The sequence below is a fragment of the Crocuta crocuta genome, unplaced genomic scaffold (genome assembly GCF_008692635.1).
Source record: "Crocuta crocuta isolate KB4526 unplaced genomic scaffold, BGI_CrCroc_1.0 scaffold9, whole genome shotgun sequence".
Classification (NCBI taxonomy): domain Eukaryota; kingdom Metazoa; phylum Chordata; class Mammalia; order Carnivora; family Hyaenidae; genus Crocuta; species Crocuta crocuta.
This window is the reverse complement of record NW_027551567.1, coordinates 1,453,485-1,465,171: the sequence shown is the minus strand read 5'-3', so window position 1 is coordinate 1,465,171 and position 11,687 is coordinate 1,453,485. Positions and strand designations below refer to the sequence as shown.

Sequence of the window (11,687 nt, the reverse complement as noted above, 5' to 3'; positions counted from 1 at the left end):
TCCTGAACGGAGGTCTTTCTGTTTCCCAGCGACAGGGACCATATCTTGAGTAGTTTTGGACTCTTCTCTTTTTCCCCTCTCACTCTCCGCAAAGGGGGATCGCCCCCGTCCCTGGAGTCTCTGATCCCAGCCAGATTTTATCTTCCTCAGTTCGCACTCACATTAGAAGGCTTTCTCAGTGGATTCTGCATCCTTTTTCTCCCAATCTCTTGGGTTCTGTAAGGTTTCCTATGGCTTCAGATCTTTTCCGTGTGAGATATGGGGGCGAGTGCAATGGACAGAGCTCCCTACTTCTCCGCCATCTTGCCCCCCTCCTCTGCAGTGGATTGTTTTGTATGTAGGGCTGGAAAATCCTTCATAGCTTTTCTGACATGAAAAAAGAATCTTTGTTGATGAGCCTGTGTCTTTATACATTATATCCATGGTTGCTATTAACTTCAGTGTTTTCTGTATGTTTCAGACATTAATCTCTTACCATGGGGGACTGGAATTTACTGGGCGGCATCCTAGAGGAAGTTCACTCCCACTCAACCATAGTGGGGAAAATCTGGCTGACCATTCTCTTCATTTTCCGAATGCTGGTACTCGGTGTGGCTGCTGAAGATGTCTGGGATGATGAACAGTCAGCATTTGCCTGCAACACCCAGCAGCCAGGTTGCAACAATATCTGTTATGATGATGCTTTCCCCATCTCTTTGATCAGGTTCTGGGTTTTACAGATCATCTTTGTGTCTTCTCCTTCTCTGGTGTATATGGGCCATGCACTTTATAGACTCAGGGCCTTTGAAAAGGAGAGGCAGAGGAAAAAGTCACACCTTAGAGTCCAGATGGAGAATCCAGAGCTTGAAATGGAGGAACAACAGAGGATAGATAGAGAGCTGAAGAGATTAGAGGAGCAGAAGAGAATCCATAAAGTCCCTCTGAAAGGATGTCTGCTACGTACTTATGTCTTACACATCTTGATGAGATCTGTGCTGGAAATAGGGTTCATGATAGGACAGTATGTTCTCTATGGGTTTCAAATGCACCCTCTTTACAAATGCACTCAACCTCCTTGCCCTAATGCAGTGGATTGCTTTGTATCCAGGCCCACAGAGAAGACAATTTTCATGCTCTTTATGCACAGCATTGCAGCCATCTCTTTGTTCCTTAATGTACTGGAAATATTTCATCTGGGAATCAGGAAAATCATGAGGGCACTTTATGAGAAATCCAGCAGTGAGGACATTGAGGATGAAAGTGGCACACCATTCCATTTAAAAAAATATTCAATGGCCCAGCCTTGTATGATTTGCTCTCCCTTGCCTAAAAGAATCTCTTTACTTCAAGCCAACAATCAACAGCAAGTCTTTCAAGTCAATGTGCTGAAGTCTAAAACCACATGTCAAAGCCTACAGCCCAGGCAGTTCGAAGTAGACCCTTGCTGTATTAAAAAAGAGTGGGCTGAGAAGGATCAGCACAGTGGACAGCTCCATGTCCACAGCCCATGGCCCTGGGATGACAGTACTCAAATTCAGCACCTGGGACAGCAACCAGACCATTCCTTTGGCTTAGAAAATGCAAAGTCCCAGTCCTGGCTGGGTACAGAGATGGCTCCTAGACACTGCCCATCCTATGCAACAGGAAGGAGATCCTGGGAGCAGCCCCAGGATCTACGACCCTCAGGAGGGCCTCTAACAGATTTGCACAGTTACTGTAGAGACAGTGATGGCAGTGTGAGAGAGAGTGGGGTCTGGACAGACAGATCTCACCTGGACAGTCGCAAGGCCAGCTTTCTGTCCAGGTTGCTGTCTGAAAAGGGACAGTTGCACAGTGACTCAAAAAGCTCCAGTACTTGGAACAGCTCTTGCTTGGATCTTCTGCACCGGGAAAATAGTACCTCACTTCTGCCTTCAGCCACTGGGTATAGAACATCAATGGTAAGTAAGGACTGATCATAGAACTATTACAAGAGATGTTCCACTCTGGCTACTTCTTAGCCTTCCCTTTCCAGTTTCCTGGTATTTATACATGTGTGTTGAGAGAGAGAGGTGAGGGAGGTTAATTTATGGAGGGTTGTATCCAGTCATTCAATACATCCAGGTAATTCAGTTCATGAAATAAACTTACTGAGCACTTACTTTATATCATTCCATCTTGCAAGTGCTGGGTTTATAAATGGATAAAATACTGTCTCTCCCATCAAAGGGCTCAGAGTCTAGATGCGGAAGTTAGACAGATAAACATAAATGTGATCAAGTGTAAGGTACCAAGTTAGAAGAAGTACAAAGGAGGGAGTGGTTGAGTGGTCAATTCTTTATGATTCAGTCAGGAAAAGCTTCATTGTTGAAGTTACTTTCGAAATGAGGTTTTTATTTTTTGTTTGTTTGTTTTTTTTTTTTTTTGGTTGCTGTTGAATTGAGTCTTGGAAGATGTAGTCAGTTTCTCCAGACCTAGGAGGACTGGCCATGAAAGGCGGCCATCCAAATACAGGGAGCAGCATAGACAAAGGCTGAGAGATGTGACACAGCAGGGCTGTCTGGGGAGCTACCTGTGGCTGGAGCAGTGGGTAGTAGGAAGACTATGGAGAGGGGAGGCTGGAGAAGGGTCACGGAGGCTTGTGGGAAGGCAATGAAGAACTCATAGAGGGTGTGCAGCAGAGGAGTGATGGGATTAGCATTACATTTTAGAAAGCTCTTTATCATAGTGTGGGAAAATGGATCAGAAGAGGGAGTGTTTGTAACCTTGAGTTGCCCTTGTCTCACTAAAGGAGGGTGTGCCTCATTGTTTTAATAGCTCTGGCATTTAAAAGTCATATACGAATATTTGATGATATATTTGCAAAAGCTAAATCAATAATGTATTGATTTTAATTCTGTTCTCTGAAAGCCAGTGTGGAATAAGCATTTCCTGGCCATTATTAAGACATAATGGATGTTTACTGTGGACTCTTCTCAGTTCTGGAAAAAAGAAAAAGAAAAAAATGACATTTGCTTTATCCACTGCTCCTAATAGATTTAAACTTTTTTTTTAATGTTTATTTATTTTTGAGAGAAAGAGAGAGAGAGAGGCAGAGAGAGAGGAAGACAGAATCCAAAGCAGGCTCCAGGCTCTGAGCCATCAGCACAGAGCCTGATATGGGGCCTGAGGTCATGACCTAAGCCAAAGTTGGGCACTTAACCGACTGAACCATCCAGATGCCCCAAAAAAGGTTTTTTTTTCATTAAAAAGAAACTCCCCCTAGTTGAGCTCATTTGGTTGAATTTACACACTTGCTTTTTCCTGTTAATGATAATGATTAAATCTATGATGATTGAATCTGTATCTCAGTTCCATATCTCCCTGTGTTTAGAGATATTTTGTTACTGCACTAAAGCCGTATCTTGAGGAATCATCATCCTACTCAGCCTTTTCCTATAATACTTCTTTCAAATGGATATTTATTTCTTGGCAGTGACCCGCCATATACTCAGGAGACTATGTTTAAGATCAGAGTGTGGCTACTTGGAACCCCATAACAAACTACAGCAGCGTTCTCAACCGTGGCCACGAGTTAGTTATCTGGGAGCCTTAAAAAGTGTCATGCCCAGGACCCATCCTTTTCCATTTAACCCAAAATCTCTGGGGCAGGGGAATGCAGGATCAGTATGTATGTATGTATGTATGTATGTATGTATGTGTGTGTGTGTATATGTGTGTGTATATATATGTAAGCTCTATACAGTAAAATCTTGGATTGTGAGTAAATTGTTCTGCAATTGTTCCACAAGATAAGCAAACATTTCTAATAAATTTTAACTTTATAAACGAGTGATGTCTTGCAATATGAGTAGTACATGATGCTGAGTGTCACATGATCACAACTGAGTCAATGGTTCTTGAAATTTGCTTTGATATACAAGTGCTTTGGATTATAAGCATGTTTCTGGAATGAATTGTGCTTGTAACCAAGGTTTTACTGTATATGTATATATGTGTGTGTATATGTATGTATATGTGTATATACATACATAGATATATGAATACTCCGATTCAAAGATCAAGAGTCACATGTTCTACTGACTGAGCCAGCCAAGTGCCTGTAGGATTAGTATTTAAATTTTTTTAAATATCTTTTATTTATTTTTGAAAGAGAGATGGAGATAGCGTGAGCAAGGGAGAGTCAGAGAGAGAGGGAGATACAGAATCCGAAGACAAGCTCCAGGCTCTGAGCTAGCTGTTAGCACAGAGCCTGACCCCGGGCTCGAACCCACGAACCATGAGATCATGACTTGAGCTGAAGCCGGACGCTTAACCAACTGAGCCACCCAGGTGCACCCCTAGGATTAGTATTTTTTAAACTCTCATGGTGATTGCAATGTGCAGCCAGGGTCAAGAATCACTTTTTTTTTTTTTTTATTTGAGTAATTGCCAGTGACTAGTGCTTCTTACTTACACTGTGAAGTCAGCAAGACAGGTTTAATCATTTTCCCTCTCTTGTACCTGCTTCCATGTGAGAAGAGCATTTGTTTTGTCAGAAAATTGAGGGAGAAATGGTAGTGTTTAGTTCAGATAGATTTTCTGTTTAAAAAATGTTTTTAAACATTTATTCATTTTTGAAAGAGAGATAGAGTGTGAGTGGGGAAGCGGCAGAGAGAGGGAGACACAGAATCCAAAGCAGGCTCCAGGCTCCGAGCCATCAGCACAGAGCCTGACGTGGGGCTTGAACCCATGAGGGGTGAGATCATGACCTGAGCTGAAGTCAGACACCAACAAACTGAGCCACCCAGGCGCCCCTAAGATAGGTTTTCTTAATCTTCCATATTATCTTTTGGGAGAGGCCAGCCATTTTTGTGAGTTTGGAGAAAAGATGATGAAGATGACAGGCCTCCTTTCTTTTTTTGCCTTCCACTTTCTCCCCTGTTTTTTGATTTTTCGTTTTTTAAATGTTTCTGGGAATTACAAATGAGGTCTTTGGACACAGAGCTTTCCTACTTACGGTCACTTTCCCCCAAGCTTCTTATAGGGTTGGCAGGAAGACTTGGGGATTGAGACTACAGCTGTCAACTCCAGAGCACTGTGGCTGACACATCATGCTTCCTGCCAACAGAGGGATCTTCAACTTGAAATTAGTGCAGGAAACAGCATTATAATCACCCAATGTCAAAATATGGTCTGTAAACTGCTTTTTACAATTCATGCTTTTGTATGGTATCAATGCACCATAAGATACTTGATGGCCAGTTAGCTGTCTAACTTGTTTCTCCTGCACACAATGTTGCAGTGAATGTTTCATACATATATCTTTAATAGGTATCCAGAAGTGGAATTGTTGGTTTTAATGGGCATACATGTTTTATATATTTAAAAAAATTTTTTTTAATGTTTTATTTATTTCTAGGAGAGAGAGAGAGAGAGAGAGACAGCGTGAGCAGGGGAGGGTCAGAGAGGGAGTCACAGACTCTGAAACAGGCTCCAGGCTCTGAGCTGGCAGTCAGCACAGAGCCCGACACGGGGCTCGAACCCACGAACCGCGAGATCATGACCTAAGCGAAAGTCGGACGCTTAACCGACTAAGCCACCCAGGCGACCCACATGTTTTATATTTTGATAGATGCTGAAAATTTTTGCTCAGGAAGGACCAATTTATTTTCTTACCAGCACATTGGTACATCTTTTCCCACATTCTTGTTCATACCAGCCACTATCTTCTGCATCCCCATCCCCCACCTGATGAACTAAACGTGTTTCCCTTCATTTTAATTTACATCTGTAATTACCAGTAAGGTTGTTCATGTTTATTAGTCATTTGTATTTCTACTATGAATGATCCTTGCCTATCTTTTCTGTTGGGATATTTGTCTTTCTTCTGATTTCTAGGAGCTCTTATACGGTATTATATTTAACTTTGTTAAATATAACAAAGATTTTTCTCCCAGTCTGCTGTCTCTTATCCCTGTTTATGGCATCTTTGAATTTTTACTATTAAATATAAAATCTCTATTACTTCTAGATTATTTGTCTCATTTGAGAAGGTCTTGGTGCACACGGGTGGCTTGGTCAGTTAAGCATCCGACTCTTGATTTTGGCTCAGGTCATGATCTTGTGGTTTTGAGCTTGAGCCCTGAGTCAGACTCCACACTGAGCATGGAGCCTGCATGGGATTCTCTCTCTCCCTCTCTCTGCCCCTCTCCTGCTCCTGCTTGCTCTCTTTCTCTCTCTCTCTCAAAATAAATAAACATTAAAAAAGAGAAAGAAGGTCTTTTTTTGACTCAACATTAACAAAGACTACTGGATGGATGTTTGAGGATGGGTTGTACTAATTTTTTGAGCCCTTTGGCTGAGAAGTTTTATATAACAATTAACAAAGAATCTAAAGAAGAGGAGAAAGATACTTCATTAAGAACCTAATGGTGGTCTAGACACTGTCATGGGCTTCCTCTCTGTAACTCTGTAATTATTTCCATTTTATGGATAAAGAAATAGATAACTTGCCCAAAGTCATACAATTAGGATATGATGAATCATTGTCCTTGGGACACAGCAGGGACACAAATTAATATTTACCAGATGAGTGAATGAGCTGGAATTTTATCCCAAGCCTGTGTCACTCAAATCAAGTTCCTTCTTCTATACTTTGTTGCTACTTCTTGCTCTTTCTGCACAAGGAAGCCTAAGTGCAGCATATTTTTAGGGTCAAGGGTAGATTACTGCAAAATAGAATATGCCATGTTGGATCACATTCCATATTATACAAAGTAAAAAATCTGGCTAATTGTAAAAGGGGCAAGGATAAAGCTTTGGAAAAGGTTGGCTTATAGTTTTAGACTTGGATTTTGGATAAAAACAACTGGGGAAGGATAAGAAGATGGCAGGTGGGATCAGAGCTTTCAGGGAATAGAACCTCTTCCATGGGCATTCATCTCTGGGTCAACCTATAGGTTTTGATTGGCTCCCTGGTATCTGTGACATATACAAGGTCCTAGGTGAGTGTGCAGGACTGACGTTTACAAGCCCTTTGAGTCTATGTTTGTTTGTCTTGTTTCCTATCTCTTTCAGAACATGCTTCTAGAACTTTCATCTATTATGAAAAAATAATTCATGCCTGGGGCCAGAAAAATGGACCAAGGAGCAACCAGCACCTGCAGGAGAAAAGTTGCACCTTTGTTAGCTCAAACCGCATGAAGAACTGTGGGAACCATTCCCTCCACCCACCCACCCACCAGGCGATGCGTGTGTACAGGGTGCTCCCAACTGGGCCGGCCTCCACAGGAGACCCTTCCCTGATGGGACTGGGATCAACCTCACTGCCCCACCTGGCCTCATGGCCTGAGGCAGGTCTGATCTCGAGCAGGGCAGGATTAGGCAGCGAGGAAGTATGCACCATGAGAGAAAATCCAGAGGTAAAAGCTGCTGCCACTCTGAAAGGAGAAGGACTGAGGAGAGGCTGTCTTTCCCCCATCCAGCAGCTTCATGGGGCCTGTTGCCCTGCTTGCTGCAGAGAGCACCCCAGCTCTGTGGTGACATAGCAGCGGCAGTTAGGACCCTTGGATAGATAGGGAGATAGGGAGATAGATAGATAGATAGATAGATAGATAGATAGACAGACAGACAGACAGACAGACTCGATAGATAGATCGATCGATTGATCGATCAATCTCCTATTTGTTCTGTCTCTCCGGAGAACCTCAATACACTGGGTAACTGCCTGGGATATTGCAGAAGGGGGCCTAGCATTGGATGGGGCTGGTCTGTGATTCTAGCCCAAATGGCTGAGTCTTGTCTGTCCCCGTATTTTGCAGAAGTGGAAATGAGGCGTGGAGATATGAAGAGGCATGATCTGTTCCACACTGAGTTGGTAGAAGAGCCAGTGAAGACCAGGTGGATGAAAATGATGCTGGGGCCAAGTCCGAGTGGGTGCCATTAAGGGGCATGCCATATTCTAGGTGCTTAAGACACATTATCTATACCTGTTAAATCTACAATTGTGTAAAGTTATTGTTCGTCCCCATTTCATAAATCAGAGAAGGCTCAAAGAGACTAAGTAACTTGCCCCACAGCTAAAGGTCACACAGCTAAAGTGCGTGCTGTGCAGCTGAATTGAAACCCACATCCAGATCCAGCTGTTCCAAGGCCTGGACTCCTTCCGGGAAGCTGTGAAGTCGTGCTCTCTCTCTCCTGTCAGTAACAATCAGCAGCCCTTGGGCAATGATTTATTTGCATATCTGTCTGCCCAACTAGCCTGTGAAAGCTGAAATGATAAGGCCTGTGCACTTTAAATCCTGGATGCCCAGCATGCAGCACGGTGTTGGTTGAATGAGTGTATGTTTATGTAGAGATGCCAAAGACAATATAGTACCCATCACTTTCAACTCTCCGGTCTATTCCTTATTCACTAGTGTTCTGTCATGTCCTGTCAATAGGTTTATTATGAGAGACTCTTTCAGGAGAGTCTGTAGGGCAGCATTTTTTCCTTTAAATTTCCTTTACCCTCAGTTGATATAGGGTCATCAACTGTTCAGCACAAATAGAGGTTTAAAAAAGGGGGCGCCTGGGTGGCTCAGTTGGTTAAGTGTCCAACTCTTGATCTCAGCTCAGGTCTTAATCTCAGGTTGATGAGTTCAAGCCCCAAGTTCACCCCTCCACGCTGGGCGTGAAGCCCACTTAGGAAAAAAAAGAAGTTAAAGAACCAGTGTAAAATGTAATGCTACCAGTAAATGTTGGCGTGTCTCTGACAGTTTCCATCTATTGCTTTAGGATGAGGATCACTGCCTCAGGATGCACTTGTCTTCATGGGGGAAGAAAAAATCTAGCCATGAGGAACCAGCAATAGCTCTTTTTGGCTGACCGAGCAGGCCAGTGGCAGGTATACGCTGTAATCTTTAGGACCCAGAGTTGGTGAAGACAGAAGGGATCATGTTCTTGAACCAAATGAAAATGACAGTTGCATCATGGGATATGGGATGAGTGGCTTTTTCATCTCTCTGGGCCTTGCTTCTTTGACACCAAGAAGGATCACATTCATTTATACCAGGAAAGCAAAGCTGCTCAATGGGGAGAACTGGAAACTCATCCCACTCAGGGCACTCTCACAAGCTGACATCAGACATCAAGTACAGTCTTGCCAGTGTATCCTAATTGAGGGGGTGGGAGTGATGGACTGGAGAAGTAGAACTGTTTGAAAGAACAGCCTAGTTATTTACAAATAGAACAAAACTGTTGGCAGGGACTGGCATAGGGGTAGCCATCTGAGAATCCTCATTATGCCCCGGAAGTAGATAGGAATCCCTCTGAAGGTGCACATTCAAAGGAAAGAAAATAATGGCCGCTGCCCATTTGGGGCAAGATGGTGTTTAAATGCTTCCCTTCTGCAACACACAATAGCTTTTTTATTCTATTTCCAACTATGATGGTCATTCCTGTCACAAGTGCAAACATCAGGGTCAAAGGCGCAAATGTCCATCAGTTCTAAATGACCGGGTTTTCTTTTTTTAAAGTTTATTTATTTTTAGAGGTGGGGGTGGGGCAGAGAGCGAGGGAGAGAGAATCCCCGCAGGCTCCATGCTGTCATAGTGAATCTCGACACGGGTTTGATCTCCTGAACCATGAGATCATGACCTGAACTGAAATTAGAGTCGGAGGCTTAACCAGATTGAGCCACCCAGTCGCCCCTTAATGACCAGGTTTTTTTAGCAAAATTTTGAGACTAAGACCCACTTGCTTTTTCTAAAATGGACTGAATAACTTCACGTCTTCATGCAAATGACCGTATTTTAGTTTTTCACACCTAAAATGTTACAGCTGTGTTGTTTTCAGAACAGCATACATTTGCTAACCCAATTATATGCTCCCTGGAAGTCCTCCTTGACTCAGTAGGGTGCCCAGGGAGTAGAATTCCGTAACCTTTAATTCCGGTTTTCCCATCTGGTGGATGGGGTGAGGCCACGCACTTCCTAACGCTCGGATCTCAGCAACACTGCGCTCTTCAGACATCATGAGAATGTGTTATTTATGGCCTCACTGACAGTTTAGCCAGAACCTGGGAGGCCAGCGTTACTCACGGTCATCTGGCCTGCCCCTCATTCAAAACCTTGCTTTCCCTTTATATCAAAATCCAAGATTCGAAGTGATCAAATATATTTTTCAAATATATTTTTCTAGTTGTAATGTATTTACTCCCTTAACCACAATTCTAAACTCCCTGCCTTGTTAATCATTGTATCTTGGTGTTGCTTTAATGCCCCTTTCTCTCTGCTGACTTTCATTTAGCTTTTTCTTTTAAATTAAGCCTATTATTATATATATTTTTTACATTTATTTATTTATTTATTTATTTATTTTTTTAAATTTTTTTTAATGGTTTTTTTATTTATTTCTAGNGCCCAATGTGGGGCTTGAACCCATGAACCATGAGATCATGATCTGAGCTGAAGTCGGACTCTCAACTGACTGAGCCACCCAGGCGCCTCACCTATTATTTTGGGATAATTGTAGATTCACATGCACTTGTATGAAACAATACCCTTCCCCCAGCTTCCCCCAGTGGTGACATTTTGCATAGCTTCCCACAACATCAAAACCAGGAAATTGCGTTTAATCCAATATCTACTCTCACTGGCACTGGGGATTTTTTAAAATTCAGAGTTGAGGAGTCATATTAGCAGTATCACATTTTTTAGATTTCTTTTTTTTAAACTTTTTTTTTTTTAATCTTTGAGAAAGAGACAGAGTTTGAGTGTTGCAGGGGCAGAGAGTGACAGACACACAGAATCCGAATCAGGATCTAGGATCTGAGCTGTCAGCACAGAGCCTAACATGGGGCTCAAACTCACAAACCATGAGATCATGACCTGAGCAGAAGTCAGACGCTTAATCAACTGAGCCACCCAGGTGCCCCACATTTTTTAGATTTCTAATCAGATAAATCAGGTAGCAGGTACGGGTCCAAACTAGAGGAAGTCATGTGGCTTCTCGGGGAGAAAAGATTTCCTAAGGCCTTCAGCCCTGTGATCTGTAACAGGGCTCAGAGGCAGAGAAAGCCAGCCCACAGTGCATAATGATATGTCTTTATTTCATCAACAGAAATGGTGTCGAGACAAAATTCAGTTAACACTAGCAATTCAACTGAGTGAAATTTTTTTTTTTGCACAATAGTGTATTTACAATGAGTAAATGAAGTTTCAATTCATTAGTTCATAGCAATGCTTTTTTTTCCCCAAAAAAGGTAAAAATTCTTAGTTACAGAGAATAAGCATCAACAGCCATTTCATTTTTACAATAAAAACCACAACAAAAACCACAATCACTTAGGAAAAAAAAAAAGACAAGCCTAAGAACTAGTACAATAAAATGATGCATTGAATTAAGTTACATTAATCGCATAGAATCTGTGTAAAAAGTATGTAGAAAAACACCTGATGTAACCTGTTACAGTCGTTGAGCAGTTATGAGAGGTACAGAGGGTTATACAGGTAGATATGTGTGAAACTGTCCGTATTGTTCGACCTGGGGAGGAAGAGAAGAGGGGCTGTGGCCCCTTGCATACACTGAGAAGACCCTGTTTTGAATATGGCCTCTGGAGTTTGTAAGGCATATATTAGAGGTGCACTTGTATCAGACTGGTTCTGGAACAAACTCTCCCAGGCCCTTTTGGCCTCACAAGCAAAGGTGGTGCTTGCCTTGAACAGCGGTGTCTAACCAGCGCCCAAAGTTCCCAAGTGCATCTGGAT

The 11,687-nt window shown here is 42.5% G+C and overlaps 1 protein-coding gene across 1 annotated transcript; it reads left to right on the top strand.

Annotated features, from left to right (window-relative positions):
* The first annotated feature begins 476 nt into the window (after positions 1-476).
* GJA10 (gap junction protein alpha 10) lies at positions 477-7,130 on the top strand. Its single transcript, XM_077750360.1, has 2 exons — positions 477-1,919; positions 7,018-7,130. Exons 1-2 carry the CDS (start codon positions 477-479, stop codon positions 7,054-7,056), a joined length of 1,482 nt encoding a protein of 493 aa, XP_077606486.1. The 3' UTR covers positions 7,057-7,130.
* Positions 7,131-11,687: the final 4,557 nt, after the last annotated feature.